At 41.0% G+C, this 26,591-nt stretch overlaps 1 protein-coding gene across 1 annotated transcript in view; it reads right to left on the bottom strand.

Annotated features, from left to right (window-relative positions):
• The window catches only part of LOC124598517 (Down syndrome cell adhesion molecule-like protein Dscam2), a 439,700-nt gene that overhangs the window by 70,989 nt on the left and 342,120 nt on the right, over positions 1–26,591 (bottom strand). The window contains exons 20-23 of the mRNA XM_047136006.1: positions 25,085–25,231; positions 23,233–23,394; positions 13,382–13,521; positions 480–490 (exon numbers count right to left, since the gene is read on the bottom strand). Coding sequence (XP_046991962.1) covers positions 480–490; positions 13,382–13,521; positions 23,233–23,394; positions 25,085–25,231 — 460 coding nt within the window. The remainder of the gene's footprint in view (positions 1–479; positions 491–13,381; positions 13,522–23,232; positions 23,395–25,084; positions 25,232–26,591) is intronic.

The raw sequence follows: 26,591 nt of genomic DNA, 5'->3' as shown, positions 1-26,591 counted from the left end.
GGGGCTACTCTGGGAAGAAGGTAGAGCTGGCACAGGCTGCAAGTAAGATGGGGCTGGACGTTTTAGCTGTTAGTGACATTCGGGTAAGGGGTGAGAAAGAAGAGGTAGTGGGAGAATACAAGGTCTACCTGTCAGGAGTCAAAGCAGGAATAGCACAATGGGGTGTAGGGCTTTACATCAGGAAAGAAATGGAACCCAGCGTAGTTGCAATAAGGTATGTAAACGAACGACTGATGTGGATAGATTTGACAGTGTCTAGCAAGAAAATTAGGATTGTGTCAGTATATTCGCATTGTGAAGGGACAGATCAAGATAAGATGGATAGTTTTTATGAGGCACTCAGTGATGTAGTTGTTAGAGTAAAGGACAAGGACAGTGTTCTGCTCATGGGTGATTTTAACGCCAGGATTGGAAATCGAACAGAAGGGTATGAAAAGGTTATGGGTAAATTTGGAGAGGATATGGAGGCCAACAGGAACGGGAAACAACTCTTGGATTTCTGTGCCAGTATGGGCTTAGTAATCACAAACTCCTTTTTTAAACATAAGAACATTCACCGGCATACTTGGGAAGGCAGGGGAACCAGATCTGTCATTGACTATATAATAACAGATCAGGAATTCAGGAAGGCTGTGAGGGACACACGTGTATTCAGGGGATTCTTTGATGAAACTGATCATTATTTAATCTGCAGTGAAATTGGGATTGTGTGGCCGAAAGTGCAGGAGGTCAGGTCCATATGTAGGAGGATAAGAGTGGAGAAACTTCAGGATAAGGAAATCAGGCACAAGTACATAACAGCGATCTCAGAAAGGTACCAGTTAGTTGAGTGTAGTCAATTACAGTCATTGGAAAAGGAATGGACAAGGTACAGGGACACAGTACTAGAAGTGGCTAAAGAATGTCTTGGAACAGTAGTGTGTAAAAGTAGGATGAAGCAAACAGCTTGGTGGAATGATACAGTCAAGGCAGACTGTAAAAGGAAAAAGAAGGCGTATCAAAAATGGCTACATACCAGAATCCAGGTAGACAGAGAAAGTTATGTTGAAGAAAGAAACAAAGCCAAACAGATAATTGCAGCATCCAAGAAGAAATCGTGGGAAGACTTTGGAAACAGGTTGGAGACTATGGGTCAAGCTGCTGGAAAACCATTCTGGAGTGTAATTAGCAGTCTTCGAAAGGGAGGTAAGAAGGAAATGACAAGTATTTTGGACAGGTCAGGAAAACTGCTGGTGAATCCTGTGGATGCCTTGGGCAGATGGAGGGAATATTTTGAAGAGTTGCTCAATGTAGGTGAAAATGCGATCAGCAATGTTTCAGATTTCGAGGTAGAATGGGATAGGAATGATGATGGAAATAGGATCACATTTGAGGAAGTGGAAAAAATGGTCAATAGATTGCAGTGCAATAAAGCGGCTGGGGTGGATGAAATTAAGTCGGAACTCATCAAATACAGTGGAATGTCAGGTTTTAAATGGCTACACAGGATAATTGAAATGGCCTGGGAGTCGGGACAGGTTCCATCAGACTGGACAAAAGCAGTAATCACACCAATCTTTAAACATGGAAACAGAAATGATTGTAACAACTACAGAGGTATCTCTTTAATCAGCGTTGTGGGTAAAATCTTCTCAGGTATTGTTGAAAGGAAAGTGCGAGTATTAGTTGAGGACCAATTGGATGAAAATCAGTGTGGGTTTAGGCCTCTTAGAGGCTGTCAGGACCAGATCTTTACCTTACGGCAAATAATGGAGAAGTGTTATGAGTGGAACAGGGAATTGTATCTATGCTTTATAGATCTAGAAAAGGCATATGACCGGGTTCCTAGGAGGAAGTTATTGTCTGTTCTACAAGATTTTGGAATAGGAGGCAAACTTTTGCAAGCAATTAAAGGTCTTTACATGGATAGTCAGGCAGCAGTTAGAGTTGACGGTAAATTGAGTTCATGGTTCAGAGTAGTTTCAGGGGTAAGACAAGGCTGCAACCTGTCTCCACGGTTGTTCATATTATTTATGGATCATATGTTGAAAACAATAGACTGGCTGGGTGAGATTAAGATATGTGAACACAAAATAAGCAGTCTTGCATATGCGGATGACTTAGTTGTCATGGCAGATTCAATTGAAAGTTTGCAAAGTAATATTTCAGAGCTAGATCAGAAATGTAAGGACTATGGTATGAAGATTAGCATCGCCAAAACGAAAGTAATGTCAGTGGGAAAGAAATATAAACGGATTGAGTGCCAAATAGGAGGAACAAAGTTAGAACAGGTGGACGGTTTCAAGTACTTAGGATGCATATTCTCAAAGGATGGCAACATAGTGAAGGAACTGGAAGCGAGGTGTAGCAAAGCTAATGCAGTGAGCGCTCAGCTATGATCTCCTCTCTTCTGCAAGAAGGAAGTCAGTACCAAGACTAAGTTATCTGTGCACCGTTCAATCTTTCGACCAACTTTGTTGTATGGGAGCGAAAGTTGGGTGGATTCAGGTTACCTTATCAATAAGGTTGAGGTTACGGATATGAAAGTAGCAGGTACTAGTAGATGGGAACAATGGCAGGAGGGTGTCCACAATGAGGAAATCAAAGAAAAACTGGGAATGAACTCTATAGATGTAGCAGTCAGGGCGAACAGGCTTAGATGGTGGGGTCATGTTACATGCATGGGAGAAGCAAGGTTACCCAAGAGACTCATGGATTCAGCAGTAGAGGGTAAGAGGAGTCGGGGTAGACCGAGGAGAAGGTACCTGGATTTGGTTAAGAATGATTTTGAAGTAGTGGGTTTAACGTCAGAAGAGGCACCAATGTTAGCACTGTATAGGGGATCATGGAGGAACTGTATAAGGGGGGCTATGCTCCAGACTGAACGCTGAAAGGTATAATCAGTCTTAAATGATGATGGTGATGATGATCTAAGTAACCATGCAAGTCTCATCAAAGTCTTATGAATGTAGAAGAGTGATAATTTTTCAAATGTACCTTCTTCATAAAAATGATATTAACCATAGGACATGGCCTGACAAAAATATTCTCTGAGGTTTCCTCAGGAGGACTCAAGGCTTTTAGGTTTTTCATTTGATTTGGGATGTAGACTGAAGACGCACCTGAACCATTGGGATTGCTTTTGTTTGAAATTGTAGACTTTGAATAATTTAAACAAATAGAATGGGAAAGAAAGGTCAGTCAAGACAGAGCCTCTGCTTATCTGGAGAAGCTAGATACAGATCGAGTGTAGCATGTGCTCCAGAGTTTACTCACCAACAACTATTTCACATCAGTTCAACAACCATCCACCATCTTACATCTTTTTCACTGATGATTGTCAACATGTTGTTAAGTTCTTTGACTCCACCACAGGCAGCCAAAAATGTACAACAGAACTGTTCCCCATACCAACTAACCAACAGGTGATTTAGGAAGAAAGGCAATATAATTGGCTGAAGAATGAGTACAACATACAGCCTTCTTTGGCTGACCTTCCAGCTCCCACTGGACAACACCAACCTCTGCCATTGTAGCATCACTGAGATTCCCGTAAACCTCTCATTCTGCTGCTTGCTGTCAGGTGATTAACTCTGAACACTGCTATGGAGTGTCTGTTACCTAACAGATAGCGTACATTCGTCAGATATTGCAAGCTGTCGTCTGTGTGTTTTCATGATAGACTCGAACATTAACCAAGTATTATTAAGTGGCCTTACTTGATAGACTGACAAGATACACCAGATGTTGTGAAGTGTCCTTGCTGGCTGATGATCCTCCATTACCTGGGCAAAAGAGCCCACTGTTTTGGAGAAATAATTCTTTGTGGAAGATTAAACTAACTGTATTCACAGTAATTAGTTATCGCTGATTGGTACTGCAAATTCACAACCAGATTGTGTTGAACTTCATGATCATTAGTACAGTTAGGGTGAGTTGAACCACCTCACAGTGTAATCGTCACAATGGAGCAAGCCATATGAAAATTTGCAGAGGTGCAGCAGCAACAACTGCAACATCAACCATCGGAGCATCTGCTGACCTATAACAATGTAGTCTCAAAACCTGTATTTGAGACCAATCACTAGGAATGGAGTTCACATGCAGGAGACCTGCACAATATTCTTGTCTTGGGACATACAGGTCTATCACAGACACTATTTTGTCATATAATGCAGCCCATAGTTTTCAGTTTGATACAGAAGATGATGGTGCCCACACCCCCAACCATTAGGAGCCTTCTACCTTTATCCTTTATCACTCTAAGCTCACTGACAAACTAGCTTAATGCGATGCCTAACCACTAAGTGCATGTGGTATCCGAAAGAATGCACTTTTTCAAGTGCTGCAAGCACAAAGAAAAGTCTTATTTACAACGGCCCACTGAATCCTGAGGTATTAATCAAAACTTTAAGTTCACTTGCATGGTGGTTGGATGTGCTAAATCATACTCATATACCCTCATTTGGGACAGGCTAGTACAAAATGCACCCAATGAGCAAACTTAGGACAATGCCCTCAAATTATAAGATCCCAGGATGGAAGAAGTGCCAGTCATTGCATAATCTTTAAAAATAACACTGTCACTGTAAGCAGATGCTGCTTTCACAATGACAGTCCTCCCCCATAATGGTCTACAGCCCATCTTGCTCCACAGGCATTATCAGGATTTTCTATGCTACCTGAGCGCTACCTGGTCACCAGTGCAACTTGTGAACAGTCAAAGCACCTTGTTTCCATCAGTACAAGGAGGATGATCCCCAACACCAATGCAAGTCAGTGTTATCCACAAGACATGTACACATCATCAGTCATCAAGTGTCATTCCAACTTGATGCTGTGGTCACAGTAACATTGAAGAACATCATGATTTATTGCCAAGAGCTTCTGATAAAGCTTTTTTAAAATTAAACAACCAGTTTTGATCCATGGACCACCATCGCGTTCATAAAAGCATTTACAACATCATACTAGGCAATGTAAAATCATAAAACCAATGGTGTAAGATAATAAAATGCATGAATTCATCACTGTTGTCACAATATAATATAAACTACACCATCCACCACAAAATGTGCCAGACAGCGCGCCCATTCATACTACATCGATGGTCAGCATTAATGCTATGAACCGAAGTATTCTCCATAATCACTGTAGAAAGTAATATTGTTATCTGTGAAGAGCCATAGGATATTAAACTCTAGTCTCTCTTCTGCCTTGCAAACTTATCAGTTTCAACTGTGGAGGATTGTGTGTTTTGGGGTAGGGTGGCATTAAGCCTTAGCCACATACAAATCTGTCACTTGACAGCTTTAGTTTATGGTAAGTGATTACCATTAACATTTTCAATATGGATTCCCTTAATGTTTTTCACTTACCTTCAATTCTGTTAGTGCTACTGAAAGTTGTACCCTCCCAGGAAATCAGCTTCTTTTCCCTTCCTGCACCAACCCGGTTAAGGCTGCGCGAAAACGTCTTTATTCTCTGCACTGGTGCTACTTCCGTAACTTGCATGTGCTCAGCCCATACCTTACGTCTTCAGGGACTCTGTTAACCATGATTTCAACTGGATTGCTGCTGAGGCTTGTCACACCAAGTTTCATCAAGTTTCTGGGCTTCAGCCATTGCAGTGTGGTAACTTTGAGGCCACAGTCAATGCCAGAGTCGTGACAGATACTTTCCCATTATCCCACCAAGAGGGATTGTTTTAAGTCTTTCTGATGGTCATTGTTATACAAAGACTGATCTCATTTAAGCGTATTTTCTGTTTGCCCTAGACAGAATCACAAGCATTTAAGGTTGTGGGGACGTAGAACCTTTGGCTCTACCCCCAATAATATCGCTGCCGTACCACAGCCAGAACAACTGTATCTTTGCCAAATCATTTCTACGTGGTACACACTCTATGCTACACACATTGTGTATACGCTGCGAGAATAAAAGCATTCATAGTAAGTGACGGGAGTGCGAGTGATTGTTTATCATTGTAATTACCATGTGTGCTACCCACTACCTACAGTGGTGACCCTGTTATTTTCTTTTCAACCGCGCCACAAAATACCGAGTTATACCCGTGCCAGCATGCCGCCGATCACAGTGAGATACAAACTTCACACCACGATGAATACGCTCAATAATGGTGCTTCATTGACTGGCTTCACTACAGACAATTTATTTGTGCATCTATCTGGTGTTCTCTCCGATTCCCAGGCAATATAACCAGAGTGCAACTGTGGTTCTCAAATGGTTGACAGTGTTCCCATTATGTCAACGCTCATCAAACCAGGGCATTGTTACCTCTTGCCAAACGGACAAACACACTAAACCACAAATCAAGAAAGATGTTATCACTGAAGGTGGTGAGACGAATCCTGCCACCCACTTAATTAACTATGCTACATCAACAGTGACCACATGCGGTGAACAATGGCTGTCCACAGCTGTGCCCCCCCCCCCCTCACCCCCCCCCCCCCCCCAACCAGTGATACTAATATGCTGATCAGTGACAGTGTTAATGAACTATAATGCACTCATTTTCATTCTAATGACTCAGCACATATCAATATTCCTTCATGTGCAATGTACCAAATTACAAACACCCTCCAGAGTACCGCAACTGTTGACAAACAATTGCCACCATATACAACTGCCTTCCACTGCAGAGAACTGATATTTATGGGTTACTGCAGACAAATCCAACCAACAAGTGACCTTCCTGTGGCAGACTGTGTTTTCCCAAGGCCTACACCTGAACTTTATATTCTGTGTGATACCGTATGTCACCCGAGTGACATCACACTTGTTACGGCCACACTGCAACTCGCATCACGTTGATGTCACACCGACAACAGCTGTGCCGCACTCCGGGCCACACTTGCCATGTGACATCACTCAACAAGAAGGCACACCACCTCTACCTGCAACTGCCAAGGATTTTCACACCTCACGGTCACAGCATATCAATATGACGAGTCTGACCGCAATTATGTCCCATGCACCATGGGACACAATGAGTACCTACAACAGCTGCTGCATTGGGTGACCTACACCGATGCGTCATCCACCATGGCTGCCACCAACTAGGACCCGTCCACCACACCATGTTCCTCAGTACCTCACTAAGACGCCATCCTCCACGATGCTGACGCACCAACCGCAACACCTGCACCTGCATGATAATCGGTCACGACACCCGCATTACCGACACACCTACTGCAGCTACCAGACCATGACGCCAGCTGCTGCCTCTATCAGTACCACCAGATGGTGTTCACAAACCTGCACCACATACTTCACATGATTACAACCACCTCATACTGGCACTGGCTGCCCTTTACGGTCACCCTGGCACCTGGCGGACTATGAGATGTCAGGCCTTGCCATTGCCAGCATGACAATGCATCACAACGTACACCAATCACCTTACTCCACAAATGTGGAGGGGGGGGGGGGGGGGTTCTGTGAATGCGTAGAACCACTGGCACTAGCCCCCCCCCCCCCCACGCCCTCGCCCTCCCCAATAATATCGGTGCCCTGCCGCAGCAAGAACGACTGTATCTTTGCCAGATCAGATCTCTGCAATACGTGCTCTACGCTACACACGTTGTGAATACTCTGTGAGAACAAAAGTATTCATAGTATGTGATGGGAGTGTGAGCGATTATTTATCATCATAATTACCACACCTGCTCCCCACTACCTACATGGTTATTAACAATCCTTTTTGTTTCTAACAGTACCAGAGGTTGCCTTTTGACATGACCAATGCTCCATTCATTTTTCAGTGATGCTCCAAACAACTATCCTGCAATATTCCCCACTGTTCAAATTCTGTTGATGATTTGAAAAAACAATATCATTTCCACCAAGCTGTTGGTTTAAATGAATACTTTATTTAGCACAACTGGCCAGTTTTTGGCATGTGACCTTTCAAGTGTACATAGGGATGTGGACATATCATTCTCTTAAGTACATGATGTCCATCCACAATGAGTCAACATGAGGATGATATTAATGTCAGTGGAAATGACCTAGATCATTTACGCAACCTCAAGTAGGTATTAATGTTGCTACAACTAAGGGGCCTGTGTTGGAACCTGTAGAAATATTCCATTTTTCCACCTAAATTGAAATGTTTGGGGCATGTTATGGACAAGGATGGTGTATGAGCTAGTGTATATCACCTCCAAGATGACAGTTACAATTTTAAAGAACTACAGTTACTATGTGGCAAGCTGAACTATTACAGGTGGTTCATATTGAAATGCTTATGCACAATGGAACAAACTCTGTAAAGTAAGTGTTCATTTCAAGCGGACCCGTGAAAGTGTGCTTGCCATTTCCTCCCACAAGAATTGCTTAATTCGAGCAATCTCGATGCTTTATCATTCTTATAACTAACACTTTCAAGTATGGAGCAGTAATATCTCACTGTTTTTCCATGCCTCACACACTTCTACCACCGTTTAGGCCTGAAGCAGTGAAAGTAACAACCTAGGACCACATCCTATACTGTGTTTATGTCTATAAGTGTAACAACTGGCCATAGGGCTTCTAATCAAAATATCCCACCACCAAAACCTGTTTTCTCTCTATCATCAGCTTTGGGTATGCCGAGGAGTGCTCCTTCTCTCTGAAGCTGCTGAAGGTTACTGCATCATCATTCGGGGTGCCCTTTGCTCAGACATCTTAACAATCTTCCATCAGGGACATTGTGATCGCTCTAGAGCCCAACAGCTCGTACACCGTTACGTGTGCCTGCATGGTATACATGATACAGCCAGCAGCCCATTACTGTTTTAATCCTGGCCACTATGCTAGGGCTCTTGGTGTTAGATGCATCCCATTTTCCCCAAATGGTCTAACTGTCTTCCGCCTCAGCAGAAGCCCCTAATAGAGCACCAGCACATACTTTCACTTCAGGTCTCCCTAGGGTCACTGTTTTAGAAACCTCTATTCTTACAATGGTATCTGTCATTACCATCCACCCCATTTCATCGCTCTTCTAACTGCAGCAGTATGCTAAAGACAATCAATATGCACATTACCCTTGATCCATCAGCCAAGTTTCCCACTCTCCTCTCAAACATGCACAATGTTCCAATGTTACATCTAATGATGGGCAATGAAATACACCTAGACTTCATGATAACCTATATTTAGCCACAAACCAATGAGTTCTTAGGATGCTTGCCATTTAAAGTGAACCTGGGGCCATGTAAATTTCATTAAAATTCTGTGCTCACTGCAAGCAGTACCTCTCAATATCTATACTGAATATTAGTCCAATTTTATCTGATAAAACTTCTTTGTAGGTAACCAGATCATCTGAAATAAGTCTGTATCGTACCTGATAAATCACTGCTGTATATGAGGAACAGTAATGGTCCTTCAGTAATTCCCTGGAGCATATCACATATTACTTCTATGTCTGTAGAAGGGTCTCAATCCACTTGGCGTTTTGTGTCAGTGAAGAATTTTTAAATCCAATCAAAAACTTTCTTAAATATCCCACAATATCACATTTTCTTTAGTTGGCATTAGTGTGGTAATCAAAAGCTTTTTGAAAGTCACAGGAACATGGAACCAGCCTGATTACCTCTATCCACAGAAATTCAAACATTGTATGTGAAGAGTGCAACTTTGATTTCACACAATTGTTGTTTATTGCTGATTCCTACAGAGGTAGGCATTTTTTTCCAGGTTGATCATTATTTTTGAACTCAGAATATATTTTAGGATTCTGCTACAAATAAAAGTGAGTGAAATGGAGTGGAGTTGCCTTTTGGTAAGTGGATGTGATCCATTATCTTTTCCAGTTGCTCAAATCGTGCAGCCTCTAGAACTGTTCTTTGCTCAAGGAATTGGCACCATGTCAAAGCTATAGAGCCATAATGACATATCATCATCATCATCATCATCATCATCATAGTAGGATTCTAAGAGACTCGTAACTCCCGTGCCGATCTCACATGATTCCTCCAGATGCCCCTGTCTTATGCTGCCTCTTGCCAGTTATTTATTCCCAACCTTTCTCATGCAATTAATTTCATTGCGCCCAGTACTCCTGGGTCTCCCCCTTGGTCTTTTGCCAATAGCTTCTCACTGAATATTCTTAACACAATTTGGTCTTCTTTCATTCTCATCAGATGTCCAGCCCATTGCAGTCTTCTACCATTTATTATGTTTACTATCGTTGGTTGTTGTGATAGCTCGTGGATTTCTATGTTGCGTCTTCTCTTCCAGCACTGTGATTCATTGTCATAATGTGGACCAAAGATTTTTCTATAAACTTTGTTCTCAGACACTTGTAAATGGTGGTGTTCTGTTATCGTTAGGCTCCATGTTTCTGTTCCATAGATTAGAACTGGTCTGATGATTGTATTATATAACTTTGTTTTAGTTTTCCTAGTCAGCAGTTTGGACCCTAAGAGATTTTTTACTGCATAATAGGCTCGATTAGCATTTTGCAGTCTCCTCAGACCAGGGTTTAAGAGTTAGGAAAATGGTTCTTTTAGCCTGTCATGAACTTTTGAACCACATAGATTAGATTAGATTAGATTAGATTAATACTAGTTCCACGGATCATGAATACGATATTTCGTAATGATGTGGAACGAGTCAAATTTTCCAATACATGACATAATTAGGTTAATTTAACAACATACTTAAGTTAATATAACAACTTTACTTTTTTTATTTTTTTTATATTTTTTTCTTTTTTTTTCTTAATTTATATCTAAAAAGGAGTTGTCATTCAGAAATTCTTTTAATTTCTTCTTAAATACTTGTTGGTTATCTGTCAGACTTTTGATACTATTTGGTAAGTGACCAAAGACTTTAGTGCCAGTATAATTCACCCCTTTCTGTGCCAAAGTTAGATTTAATCTTGAATAGTGAAGATCATCCTTTCTCCTAGTATTGTAGTTATGCACACTGCTATTACTTTTGAATTGGGTTTGGTTGTTAATAACAAATTTCATAAGAGAGTATATATACTGAGAAGCTACTGTGAATATCCCTAGATCCTTAAATAAATGTCTGCAGGATGATCTTGGGTGGACTCCAGCTATTATTCTGATTACACGCTTTTGTGCAATAAATACTTTATTCCTCAGTGATGAATTACCCCAAAATATGATGCCATATGAAAGCAATGAGTGAAAATAGGCGTAGTACGCTAATTTACTAAGATGTTTATCACCAAAATTTGCAATGACCCTTATTGCGTAAGTAGCTGAACTCAAACGTTTCAGCAGATCATCAATGTGTTTCTTCCAATTTAATCTCTCATCAATGGACACACCTAAAAATTTGGAATATTCAACCTTAGCTAAATGCTTCTGATTAAGGTCTATATTTATTAATGGCGTCATACCATTCACTGTACGGAACTGTATGTACTGTGTCTTATCAAAATTCAGTGAGAGTCCGTTTACAAGGAACCACTTAGTAATTTTCTGAAAGACAGTATTGACAATTTCATCAGTTAATTCTTGTTTCTCAGGCGTGATTACTATACTTGTATCATCAGCAAAGAGAACTAACTTTGCCTCTTCATGAATATAGAATGGCAAGTCATTAATATATAATAAGAACAACAAAGGACCCAAGACTGACCCTTGTGGAACCCCATTCTTGATAGTTCCCCAGTTTGAGGAATGTGCTGATCTTTGCATGTTACGAGAACTACTTATTTCAACTTTCTGCACTCTTCCAGTTAGGTACGAATTAAACCATCTGTGCACTGTCCCACTCATGCCACAATACTTGAGCTTGTCTAGCAGAATTTCATGATTTACACAATCAAAAGCCTTTGAGAGATCACAAAAAATCCCAATGGGTGGTGTTCGGTTATTCAGATCATTCAAAATTTGACTGGTGAAAGCATATATGGCATTTTCTGTTGAAAAACCTTTTTGGAAACCAAATTGACATTTTGTTAGTACTTCATTTTTACAGATATGTGAAACTACTCTTGAATACATTACTTTCTCAAAAATTTTGGATAAAGCTGTTAGAAGGGAGATTGGACGGTAATTGTTGACATCAGATCTATCCCCCTTTTTATGCAAAGGTATAACAATAGCATATTTCAGTCTTTCAGGAAAAATGCCCTGTTCCAGAGAGCTATTACACAGGTGGCTGAGAATCTTACTTATCTGTTGAGAACAAGCTTTTAGTATTTTGCTGGAAATGCCATCAATTCCATGTGAGTTTTTGCTTTTAAGCAAGTTTATTATTTTCCTAATTTCAGAGGGAGAAGTGGGTGAGATTTCAATTGTATCAAATTGCATAGGTATGGCCTCTTCCATTAACAGCCTAGCATCTTCTAATGAACACCTGGATCCTACTATATCCACAACATTTAGAAAATGATTATTAAAAATATTTTCAACTTCTGACTTTTTGTTCGTAAAGTTTTCATTCAATTTGATGGTAATACCGTCTTCCTCTGCTCTTGGTTGACCTGTTTCTCTTTTAATAATATTCCAAATTGTTTTAATTTTATTATCAGAGTTGCTGATTTCAGACATGATAAACATACTCCTGGATTTTTTAATAACTTTTCTTAATATAACACAGTAGTTTTTATAATTTTTGATAGTTTCTGGGTCACTACTCTTTCTTGCTGTCAGATACATTTCCCTTCTCCGGTTACAAGATATTTTTATACCCTTAGTAAGCCATGGTTTATTACAAGGTTTCTTACGAGTATATTTAACTATTTTCTTGGGGAAGCAGTTTTCAAATGCATTTACAAAAATGTCATGAAATAAATTATATTTTAAATTGGCATCAGGTTCACGGTACACCTCATCTCAGTCTATCTGCTGTAGGCTTTCCCTGAAATTTGCAATTGTTAAATCGTTGACTGAACGTACTACTTTGGAGGACTGTTTGGTATTGCTGAATGGAGCTATGTCATACATTGTAACTAGCTGTGCACCATGATCAGAAAGACCATTCTCAACAGGGTGAGCATTTATCTGGTTAAACTTATCAATGAAGTTTTATTTTCATCATCATTGATTATCAGGAAGATAATTAAGAAGACATTTGTGTGGCTACATCACTTCGTATTGAGGCTCCAGAAACGAAAAATGTGCTGAGCAACAGAAACTGGCAGTCTGCAAACTTCTTTACCATTTTCCTTCTTTTGTACATTTATCAACATAATATTTCAAATAATAGTGCAATCTGAATTAAGCTGTTGAGCAGCTCATTTTATATTACTGTCCATAGGTCAGTTTGCTTTGGATATGTGATGTTGTTGTCATAATACACAGTAATCATGATTGTACGCTTCAGTGTTTATGGTTTTATTTATTTAGACCTATATTTAGTCTTTCTCATTAAATTTCAATGTCACTGAACAACTTATACAAGACTGTTAACTAACCTTTTGTGGACTGTTTTTCTCATTGCAGTAAACAGAGTACTGCGTAATAATACCATTTGGATGTTCAGGGGGCATCCACGAGACCAAAATGGAATCCGATGTCAGTGAAAGTGCTTTGACAAAAGCTGGTGGACCAGGAACTGAAACCAAAAACAAAGTTTGTATGCTTAATTAAAAGTATATTACATTACTTAAGTTCCCTACTACATGTTAACATTTGGAATGAAATCAAGATGAGATTTCTTATTGTCTATATGGGCTGGAGATTGTTAAAATGGTTCAAATGGCTCTGAGCACTATGGGACTTAGCTTCTGTGGTCATCAGTCCCCTAGAACTTAGAACTACTTAAACCTAACTAACCTAAGGACATCACACACATCCATGCCCGAGGCAGGATTCGAACCTGCGACCGTAGCAGTCGCGCGGTTCCGGACTGCGCGCCTAGAACCGCTAGACCACCGCGGCCGGCGGAGATTGTTAAGAAACAGGCTGTGGTGTCACTTAAAACATTAGCTAATGTCAAATAGCTGGCAGCAGCACATCTGGAATATCAGGAAGTGACGTAAAATAATGGCATAATTTGAAGGTAAAAAGACAATAAAACATAAATTATAACCTCTTGATATTCACAAGAGAATAATAATTCCTTCTGTAAGGGAACAAAACTACAGCAGAACTTGGGGCAGAAGACAGAGCTCAGACCCAATAATCAGCACACATACACTGAGCCACTGCCAGCCAGCACTGGTCATTGAACTGCATGATCAGCAGAAGCAAATGCCTCTGCACTGTCAAACCTCTGCAAGCCCTTGCCTGAGCCAGCCTTCAGGAAGTTACAGCAGCCTGTCTTACTGCTTGTTACAACAGGCACCTTAGTCATCACCCCTGTTCCAGATCATTTGGCATGCCACACAAACATAGCCACTACCAAGAAGTCAGCATGGAGCAGCAGCATTTAAAACTGCCTGAACCAGTTGTCACCGTTCAACCAGCTGGGTAGTGAAATGGCTCCAATTTTGCATCAACCACAGTCCTAGAGTCTTCGCCGTAACTATGCCACCACTGCCACTGTCATCACCAGGTTGCAAGTGAGGACCACTGCCCAACTGCTCAGGCCCTGGCAGCCAATATTCTGCTGCCATCCCAACAAGTCTGCAAGCTACTGCTTTCCAGTTATTGGTTCAGAGCTACACTCTGGGTAACACCATCATGTTCTGCAATGCCTGTCAATGCTCTGGGCCACCTCATCTGCAGTGGACCATATGTGGTGCTGGCCGCCTTTGCCAATGCAGTCCTGGCACACCAACTACGCCAGGTAAGTGCACCATGTGTGAGTAGCACACTGTGCTGCCTCGCCCACTGCAAGAGGAATATTACAAGAGAATGATGAACCTCAACAGGCATGAGAGCATATCTGAATGACTGCAGACGCTGAGTAAATTAATAGAGAACTGTTCATGCTCCCTGCTTGTTTGTCTGCAGCTGTTCCACAACATCACACCTGTCTCCCAAGCCATCTATGAACATCACAATACCCTAGGAAAACTCTAGCACATCCTGCTTCTTCTGACCAGCTACTTTCAATGTCCACAGGGAACATCTTACTTCTGTTGTGTTACAGTTTTGGTGACAGAAGCAGATGGTTTGGAGACTGAGGGATCACTGACAACAAAGAAAATATGCATTGTTCTGATATCAGCAGATTGCAAATGGTGATTCAACTGGGACAGCAACATGAGTATCACCACAGACTTTTAATTTTCAGTTGTGGGATCTGTGCATCCTGGTGTATTTGAAGCCTTGTATCCTAGTTGTTCAGTAAGTCAGATGCAGTATTTGGCAAAGGCCCAAAGACTGAACCCCTAACATTGGTAACCTTTACACGATGTAAATGACAAGGGGATGATGATGTAATTTGTTGGCTTTGTTATTCAAAAGGTCATTACACAAGTCAGTATGAGGAGGATGCCTAGCTTGGTAAATCTTGGGTGTCAAGAGGAATTTTGATCAGGCCAAAGTAGCCGTAAGTATTTCTTGTAAATAAGAATTTTGTAAAGTACAATGGTTACTGTAAATAGTAAAGCTTAGGCAAAAGGTTAGACGAGCTTTTATGTTAGGTTCAGATTACAGGGAATATGGAAATAATTCTAATTTAGTTTTGAAGGAAATTCTACAATAATGTATCAAATAAAAGGAATGGCAGCTGAAGGCATCACAAAATCATTAAAAAAAATTACTGCAGCTGGGGATCTTGTCACAATGAAGATTATTGGCAGTTCAAATAATTGGTAAAGTGTGTATTAGGGAAGTTAGTGATTATGATTTATTCCCAAGTGTAGGCACATATAAGCTAGAAATAAATAGTGATAGTTCAGCACTGACCTAGTAGAGCCACAACAGAATCAGATGATTCAGATTTTCTGTCTTTACATTATGTGACACTGCCCCAAATGAGCAATACGCTGAGGCATCATATGGAGGAGAGATAATTGTTAGACTTCACAATATCAATCAAACCATTCCAGTTCTGCCAGGACACAATGCACATAAATAGCAGTAAATCCACCAATGATGTCTGTAGAAATTAGCCACTACAGGAGACTGTTACGGGAAGTTTTTCGAAGGTTTTCAGAGCTGTATTATGGGCAGGAGGGTAGCCCAGGAAATGGTATATCAGGCTAAGAGGTATAAATGTGTTACGGGTACAGGAGGATGGCTGGAGAGCATCCATGACCTGAGTAGTAAGACAGTGATATTAAGGAACTCAGGCAGTGAAATACACTTATCTTGTCTCCAAGAATGAGAGGAATTAGTGAGTTTAGATCACTGAGGTTCATTATGAAGTAATGTGAGGAATACGAGGGTTATGTGTGTGTTGTGAGGATGAAGTCCGTGAATTGTGTTCGTTACATAGTTCTGCCTGCTGAATACCACTGAGAACATGACAATAGCAACACTTGCATTGACTACTCTCTACTGTAAATAGTTTATATTACTGATTCAGTTAGAATGATGAGGCAACAAGATAATATGCATATGTTGTTGTTGTGGTCTTCAGTCCTGAGACTGGTTTGATGCAGCTCTCCATGCTACTCTATCCTCTGCAAGCTTCTTCATCTCCCAGTACCTACTGCAACCTACATCCTTCTGAATCTACTTAATGTATTCATCTCTTGGTCTCCCTCTACGATTTTTACCCTCCACGCTGCCCTCCAATACTAAATTGGTGATCCCTTGATGCCTCAGAACATGTCCTACCAACCGATCCCTTGTTCTGGTCAAGTTGTGCCACAAACTTTTCTTCTCCCCAATCCTATTCAATACTTCCTCATTAGTTATGTGATCTACCCATCTAATCTTCAGCATTCTTCTGTAGCACCACATTTTGAAAGCTTCTATTCTCTTCTCGTCCAAACTATTTATCGTCCATGTTTCACTTCCATACATGGCTACACTCCATACAAATACTTTCAGAAATGACTTCCTGACACTTAAATCTATACTCGATGTTAACAAATTTCTCTTCTTCAGAAATGCTTTCCTTGCCTTTGCCAGTCTACATTTTATATCCTCTCTACTTCGACCATCATCAGTTATTTTGCTCCCCAAATAGCAAAACTCCTTTACTACTTTAAATGTCTCATTTCCTAATATAATTCCCTCAGCATCACCAGACTTAAATCGACTACATTCCATTATCCTGGTTTTGCTTTTGTTGATATTCATCTTATATCCTCCTTTCAAGACACTTGTCCATTCCGTTCAACTGCTCTTCCAAGTCCTTTGCTGTCTCTGACAGAATTACAATGTCATCGGCGAACCTCAAAGTTTTTACTTCTTCTCCCTGGATTTTAATACCTACTCCGAATTTTTCTTTTGTTTCCTTTACTGCTTCCTCAATATACAGATTGAATAACATCAGGGAGAGGCTACAACCCTGTCTTACTCCCTTCCCAATCACTGCTTCCCTTTCATGCCCCTCGATTCTTATAACTGCCATCTGGTTTCTGAACAAATTGTAAATAGCCTTTTGCTCCCTGTATTTTACCCCTGCCACCTTTAGAATTTGAAAGAGAGTATTCCAGTCAACATTGTCAAAAGCTTTCTCGAAGTCTACAAATGCTAGAAACGTAGATTTGCCTTTCCTTAATCTAGCTTCTAAGATAAGTCGTAAGGTCAGTATTGCCTCACGTGTTCCAGTATTTCTACGGAATCCAAACTGATCTTCCCCAAGGTCGGCTTCTACTAGTTTTTCCATTCGTCTGTAAAGAATTCGTGTTAGTATTTTGCAGCTGTGGCTTATTAAAATGATTGTTCGGTAATTTTCACATCTGTCAACACCTGCTTTCTTTGGGATTGGAATTATTATATTCTTCTTGAAGTCTGAGGGTACTTCGCCTGTCTCATACATCTTGCTCACCAGATGGTAGAGTTTTGTCAGGACTGGCTCTCCCAAGGCCATCAGTAGTTCCAATGGAATGTTGTCGACTCTGGGGGCCTTATTTCGACTCAGGTCTTTCAGTGCTCTGTCAAACTCTTAACGCAGTATCGTATCTCCCATTTCATCTACATCTACATCCTCTTCCATTTCCATAATATTGTCCTCAAGTACATCGCCCTTGTATAGACCCTCTATATACTCCTAACACCTTTCTGCTTTCCCTTGTTTGCTTAGAACTGGGTTTCCATCTGAGCTCTTGATGTTCATACAAGTGGTTCTCTTATCTCCAAAGGTCTCTTTAATTTTCCTGTAGGCAGTATCTATCTTACCCCTAGTGAGATAACCCTCTACATCCTTACATTTGTCCTCTAGCCATCCCTGCTTAGCCATTTTGCACTTCCTGTCGATCTCATTTTTGAGACGTTTGTATTCCTTTTTGCATGCTTCATTTACTGCATTTTTATATTTTCTCCTTTCATCAATTAAATTCAATATTTCTTCTGTTACCCAAGGATTTCTACTAGCCCTCGTCTTTTTACCTGCTTGATCCTCTGCTGCCTTCACTACTTCATCTCTCAAAGCTACCCATTCTTCTTCTACTGTATTTCTTTCCCCCATTCCTGTCAATTGTTCCCTTATGCTCTCCCTGAAACTCTGTACAATCTCTGGTTCTTTCAGTTTATCCAGGTCCCATCTCCTTAAATTCCCACCTTTTTGCAGTTTCTTCAGTTTTAATCTACAGGTCATAACAAATAGATTGTGGTCAGAGTCCACATCTGCCCCTGGAAATGTCTTACAATTTAAAACCTGGTTCCTAAATCTCTGTCTTACCATTATATAATCTATGCATATAGATAAACATAAATGAGTTATGGAGGTCAACGAATGCCTAGTTCTTTGGCGTCAGTGCAGGCAAGCACGAGATATGTTGTTTGTGTAAACATGTGACTTAACTTAATGTGATGAATGTGGGAAATGAGAATTTTAGCATGTAAATATTAAGTCAGAAGACAAACTGATAGGATGGCTCCCTGAAGCCCATTCCTCCCCCAAGGTGTGAAATATGTAACTGCTAGCAGGACTAAAAGTTAGTTGAAGTGAAGAGTGTGCAATGAGAACACAGAGACTCAGTGGTGAGCCATGTGTTAGTGTGATTGAAAACAGAAGTGCAAGCAATGTAAAGAACCAAGTGTCACTATGAGTGAAACTGGAAATGTGAAGTACAAATACTTGTGTATAAGTTAGTGCACAAGTTGCAGCAAAATTTTCAATGGAATTCCAAGGGTGTAATCTTTTTTGAGAGAACTGTAATGAAATAAAACTATAGTAGAGTTCGGAGCAGAATGTGGAGCTCAGCGCTGTAATCAAGGCACAGCCACAGCGCGCTGGCACTGGTCATTGAACTGCATGATCAGTGAAAGCAACTGCTTCCAGGTCATTAAACCTCGCATGCCAACTCTCAGGCCATCCATTGGGAAGATACTACAGTCCAACCTACTCCCAGTTGCGACAACCACCCTAGTCACTGCCCCTCCTCCTGATCTTTGGTGTCATGCAAACACAGCCACTATTGCAAAGTGAGCAGGGAGTAGCAGCAATTTTACCTGCCCAAACCAGCCCACCACTGTTCAACCAGCTGGGCAACAAAACACTGCCATCTGTATCAGCTGCAGCCTTTGAGTATTTGTGGTACCACTGCCATCACTGGTCCACAAATAAGAGACCACTGCCTGACTGCCCAGGCCCTGGCAGCTAAAACTCTGCTACCATGTCAAAGAGTCTTTCCCCACCACCACTTTCCAGCCACTGGTTCAGAGGTACACTCTAAGCAACACTGCTACACGCTGCAATGCCTGTCAAAACTACCAGCTGTCTCACACTGCAGAGAGCCATATGTGGTGCTTGGCCACCTCTGTCAACTCAGTTGTGGCCTACCAACTCACAGCAATACAAGTATGTGTGAATGTGTGTACTTGTGCTAGAGAAACAGCTACTGCTTAAAAGCTGGTGTAAATGCTGTTTTCTGTTATGTGTTTCTGTGATCTGTTCATCAATCCTCTGTTGGGGAGTGGTTGGCTTTCCTTTATTTTATGTAACATACATATATGTATGTTCTGTTCTTTACAGGGCACGTAGATTAAAAAATGAATGTAACACAAATGTTTACGCACCTTCAACAATTGCTATAGTTTGTATTCCGCATGATGAACATAATTTTGTGGATAAATAAATAATTTTAAACAATGAAACTTAACAAAGACTGTAGTAAAATAGTACACATACTGATTTGTCATCAGAATGACACATCAGCTGTAAAAGCATATATGGATAATGGAAATTCCAGTATCACACAGTCACCTCTAGAATTACAGTAACACGGCAGGATTACAAGACCATCCATCTTCTTGGACAACAAATCCCACTGGATGTATTGACAGACCAATCAATGTAATTATGCATGTGTTTGGCAAAGTTGTGTGGCACAGAAGGATACATCTGGTGGTGCCAGGTCACAAAAAACACCTGCAGCATATTTAAGGGCTGCTGTGGACATCCACGATGTCAGCTGTCGCAACCAGCTGATGTTTACAGCAAGCTCTCCAGTGCACTTATTGACAACCTTTTCTCCTGGATTCTGATTTAGGCTTTATTATTATCTATCATCAACATCTACCATCAACATTTGGCTAGCGCACACACCTGCCTGTCTGCCTAATGCAGTACTGACTTCTCCACATTCAACTGACAGTTAGGTTTTCAGTGAGTAAACCAACAGCATATGGATGCACAGAGAGTGTGGTTCAATTCCAGTATTTCCCTTTGAATCTACAATGTTCTCCTGCATCAACAATGTGAGCTATTCAACAAACTTACAATTTAATTGATTAAAGAAGAAAATACAAAAATGCAGTAAGTGAAGCAGGCATAAAGCAATACAGATGTCTCAAAAATGAGATCGACAGGAAGTGCAAAATGTCTAAGCAGGGATGGCTAGAGGACAAATGTAAGGATGTAGAGGCTTATCTCACAAGGGGTAAGATAGATACTGCCAACAGGAAAATTAAAGAGATCTTTGGAGAAAAGAAAACCACTTGCATGAATATCAAGAGCTCCTAAATTTGCTCAAAGGAATGTTCTCACAAAAAAGCTTTTAACCAACATCATATAAGATGAAATATTAATGGGAAACAAAAAGGCAAGTCAGTATTCAAACCATGAAATCCGTTCATTTCAACTAACTTATCACTCGGCTTTCAAAGACTATCATTTTTACAGTAAGATTAGTGTAAATACGACTATCTACAGAACAAAGGGCAAACATTCTAATGTTGTGGAGTGCACTGAAAAGAATTAAGTTTCTTGTGCAGAAAACTATATCTAGTATGTTTGCATGTTGAATAGTTACAAAATTTATTCACCTTTGCACCCAAAAGCAAAACACCAAATGCAGTTTGTAACAATATACTTTGAATAAATTAGTGCCATACAAAGGGCACAATTATAAGATGATATGAGTAAATGACCAAGCAAAGTGGATTCTTTTCAGCTAATGTTGTGAAGAGCAGTGGGCACGGGAGGAGGAGGGGGGGGGGGGTTGGGGGGGGGGGGGGCAGATGGCCATGACACCACACACAGGTGACAGTCTGAGGTCAGTCTTGTCATGACAATGTTCATGTGAATGTGTGTGTGCATGTGCATATCTACATATAAGCTCTACATATAAGGTAGTGCCTCCACTGATAAATGGTATGTGGGTGGCTCATTGTTCTAATTTTTTGTCAGAAGCAATATTTACAAAATATAATCTTCCTTCAAACTCCAAAATTATCTAAAGCTCTCTGTAAGTTATTCAAATCATTTGAGGTACAAGGACTTCACTGCCACTCCAACCAAAAAGCCAACTGTGAAATTAATCAATGCAGACAATGTACTACATACACTCCTGGAAATTGAAATAAGAACACCGTGAATTCATTGTCCCAGGAAGGGGAAACTTTATTGACACATTCCTGGCGTCAGATACATCACATGATCACACTGACAGAACCACAGGCACATAGACACAGGCAACAGAGCATGCACAATGTCGCCACTAGTACAGTGTATATCCACCTTTCGCAGCAATGCAGGCTGCTATTCTCCCATGGAGACGATCGTAGAGATGCTGGATGTAGTCCTGTGGAACGGCTTGCCATGCCATTTCCACCTGGCGCCTCAGTTGGACCAGCGTTCGTGCTGGACGTGCAGACCGCGTGAGACAACGCTTCATCCAGTCCCAAACATGCTCAATGGGGGACAGATCCGGAGATCCTGCTGGCCAGGGTAGTTGACTTACACCTTCTATAGCACGTTGGGTGGCACGGGATACATGCGGACGTGCATTGTCCTGTTGGAACAGCAAGTTCCCTTGCCGGTCTAGGAATGGTAGAACGATGGGTTCGATGACGGTTTGGATGTACCGTGCACTATTCAGTGTCCCCTCGACGATCACCAGTGGTGTACAGCCAGTGTAGGAGATCGCTCCCCACACCATGATGCCGGGTGTTGGCCCTGTGTGCCTCGCTCGTATGCAGTCCTGATTGTGGCGCTCACCTGCACGGCGCCAAACACGCATACGACCATCATTGGCACCAAGGCAGAAGCGACTCTCATCGCTGAAGACGACACGTCTCCATTCGTCCCTCCATTCACGCCTGTCGCGACACCACTGGAGGCGGGCTGCACGATGTTGGGGCGTGAGCGGAAGACGGCCTAACGGTGTGCGGGACCGTAGCCCAGCTTCATGGAGACGGTTGCGAATGGTCCTCGCCGATACCCCAGGAGCAACAGTGTCCCTAATTTGCTGGGAAGTGGCGGTGCGGTCCCCTACGGCACTGCGGAGGATCCTACGGTCTTGGCGTGCATCCGTGCGTCGCTGCGGTCCGGTCCCAGGTCGACGGGCACGTGCACCTTCCGCCGACACCTTCCGCCGACCACTGGCGACAACATCGATGTACTGTGGAGACCTCAAGCCCCACGTGTTGAGCAATTCGGCGGTACGTCCACCCGGCCTCCCGCATGCCCACTATACGCCCTCGCTCAAAGTCCGTCAACTGCACATACGGTTCACGTCCACGCTGTCGCGGCATGCTACCAGTGTTAAAGACTGCGATGGAGCTCCGTATGCCACGGCAAACTGGCTGACACTGACGGCGGCGGTGCACAAATGCTGCGCAGCTAGCGCCATTCGACGGCCAACACCGCGGTTCCTGGTGTGTCCGCTGTGCCATGCGTGTGATCATTGCTTGTACAGCCCTCTCGCAGTGTCCGGAGCAAGTATGGTGGGTCTGACACACCGGTGTCAATGTGTTCTTTTTTCCATTTCCAGGAGTGTAATTAACTTTAAAAGTTTTGTCGATTAGAACTTACCATCCTGTTCTGTAGTGCAAAAAACAGAGCTGCTCAGTATTCCATCACCTACACTTGTGTAGGCCAACAATCTGATGGAATAATTTGTGAATTTGAGGAGCCCATGTAGATAAGTTTCCAGGCTAGAAGTTCGCTTCACCTCACTGCCAGCTGCCTGAAGATCTGAAATTTGAAGAAACAGAAACGTTTTTTCCACTACTTTTGAAGTTGTGGAAATAAAGACACTGTAGTATCTGAATTTAAGTTGCCTGAATTCTGAAATCAAGAAAACTGAACACAATATGATAACTACAAGTGATAATAAATGGTAACACTCATCCAGTGGACAGCAACACCTTCAAAAAAGTTACCATATCTGTGAGTTTCATTATCTGAAGCTGAATAGAAAGACTAGGCAGTATGAGTAGATAAATGTAAGTAAAACTGTGAGGTCTATAAGTTTCATTATATGAAGAGAAAGACAAGGCAGTATTAGTAAATAATATGTGAGTAACAGTAAGAATAACCCAAAGTCTTTCCATTCCTTAAGGAACCCATACCCTCAGAATTTTAAGAGTAACCTTTTCCATGACCCCTAACAACTTTCTTGCACCACCTCATAGAGGCATTTTTGAAAATGTTTGCCACTCTGTTTCGTAAAATTATTTCTCTCTACTGTCTATCCCATTTAGAAAAGTTATTAACAAAATTCTTTCAATTTATCTAAATTTGGTATCTAATTTTCCATTGTTGTATTTATGTAATCATTCAACTTCCAATAAGAGTAGTATGAAAATGATAGTTGTTACTCACCATATAGCAGAAATGCTGAGTTGCAGATTGGCAGAACAAACAGACTGTCACACAATAAGCTTTCAGCCAACAAGGCCTTTGTCAAAAAAAGTCAACAAGCTCTCTCTCTCTCTCTCTCTCTCTCTCTCTCTCTCTCTCTCACACACACACACACACACACACACGCACGCACACACACGCACACAAATGCAACTCTCACACACACATGACCACAGCCTGTGGTCACGTGTGTGACAGTTGCATTTGTTTGTTTGTTTGTGTGTGTGTGTGTGTGTGTGTGTGTGTGTGTGTGTGTGTGTGTGTGCCTGTTGACTGTTTCTGACAAAGGCCTTGTTGGCTGAAAGCTTACTGAGTGACAGTCTGTTTGTTCTGCCTATGTGTGACTCAGCATCTCCACTATATGGTGAGTACCAACTATCCTTTTCATAATATTGTCACATTCCATCTTGGATTTTCCACTTCAAATAGTCATTCCAAAATAACTGACATTCTTACTATGCTGTCATCAGTGCGGCCAGAAATTTTTTTTTTATCAAATACCCAATGATATATCTTATGTGACGGGCAGTGAAGTTAAGTTTGAAAACAAACTGAAAAAGTTACTTCTTGACAACTCCTTTTACTCTGTGGAAGAACTTCTATTTTGTAAAGTGTAACAGATGGTGGGTAGGAATTACTGAATCACATCTGTATTTAAAAAAAATTATAAAAACTTGTAAATGGTCAGCATGTGCCATATTTATATATAAATGAGTAATGTGAAAGTGAGATAACTCATTCCACATGTTTACTATAAACCCTTTCGGACCCACGGTCAGACTATGTCCAACATCACAATTTTCCGCTACAGCTCTGATGTCAGACAATGTCCGAAACATTACCATTAGTGTAAAATAAATATGAGTTGGGGAAAACGTGGTGAGTAGAAAAATTGAATTGGAAAGAGTTGATCACAAATATCCATGGAATATGAAACTAACCAACAATGAACATCTCATCATTTCACATGAGCAACTACGAGAAATAGTAGACAACTGTGACTGATGGGTTTCTTACTTACCAGAATCAGTCATGACCGGTTTATAAACAACTTTGTATCCTTGTATGACACCCCCATGATGCTGTGTTGGTGGTGGAGACCATTTCACTTTCACACTCTGTGATGATAGAGGAGAACACGTCACATTTTGTGGAGCAGCTTCTGGTACTGTAAACAAGTAACAAATGGTACAATTTCTAATTTTTGAAATTTCAGATAGTAATATGGGTCAGGTACTAAAGAGATGATGTATATAAGAAAAAACAATGAAAAGAAAATAGTAAAAATTAATAATGAAATCACATACAGAGTTTCCATATATTTTGAATAACATCTGGTCACCCGAATTACTGCTGTCTTAGCTACTGATACTTCACTGAGTCTGTCTGACACAAATTTTGTTGTGAAAAGTTTTAATTAATTCTCCAGCTGTAATTTCTGATGTGACATTGTACATTACTATCAAGGGCTTACATTTTACTGGTGGCTACAGCGTTGTTCACTGCATTTTTTTCCCCCCCTCAACTAGTTCTGTAAATTTCTCCATAGGTTTGCATCTCATTTTTGTCTGAGCATCACTGTTTGGCTTGCATTGACTATTTTTGCAGCAGTGATGGCATTCTGCAGATGTGCAGTTGCAGTTGCCTCAATAACATACAGCATAAATTCTTTCTTGATGTTATTCTTTCTAGGCTTCCGATTTTCATTTTCTAATTCTGATGTTTTTTATCTGAGCCTGTTGTTTTCTTTTTGTAACCCCTCCATTAGTCTCATTAGACTGCCTTGGTCAAATACAACTTGTTATATATTCTACCAAGTATATAACATTGTTCACATAAATACTGTTTTACTGTTATATTATTATTATTATCAGTGTACATATTATTATTATCAGCATACAAATTATTGTAACTGTAATGTTAGTTTATGGCATGTCTCCTGTAAATACACAAAACAGACTGCAAATTTACATGATGATAGGTCTAAACCACAGCTCACAGATGCTCACAATCCTACTTTACTGTTAAGTTCAGGTGTTTTTCCTACATTTATCTTTTTAAATTGTTGTATTTTCCTGTCTATAATTTTTTAACTTCAAAAATGACACCACAACATACACACATCCATTACAGACACCTACCCTCAAAAGATACACTTAGCACATCCGCCCTCTCTTGCTCTCTCTTACTTACACACACACACACACACACACACACACACACACTATGAAGAAATGGGCCGTTGTAAAGAGGAAGAAAAGCCTGTCCCACTAGGCAGCAGAACCTATCCCTCGGGGGGCCCCATGCCAATAATATTGTAACACTTTCTTCTTACATACTGTCTGGCTTTTCTACACACAATACAGGGCTATTACAAATGATTGAAGCGATTTCATAAATTCACTGTAGCTCCATTCATTGACATATGGTCACGACACACTACAGATACGTAGAAAAACTCATAAAGTTTTGTTCGGCTGAAGCCGCACTTCAGGTTTCTGCCGCCAGAGCGCTCGAGAGCACAGTGA

This window comes from Schistocerca americana, chromosome 1 (genome assembly GCF_021461395.2).
Source record: "Schistocerca americana isolate TAMUIC-IGC-003095 chromosome 1, iqSchAmer2.1, whole genome shotgun sequence".
In the NCBI taxonomy this organism is placed as follows: Eukaryota; Metazoa; Arthropoda; class Insecta; order Orthoptera; family Acrididae; genus Schistocerca; species Schistocerca americana.
This window is presented reverse-complemented; position numbering and strand designations above follow the sequence as displayed.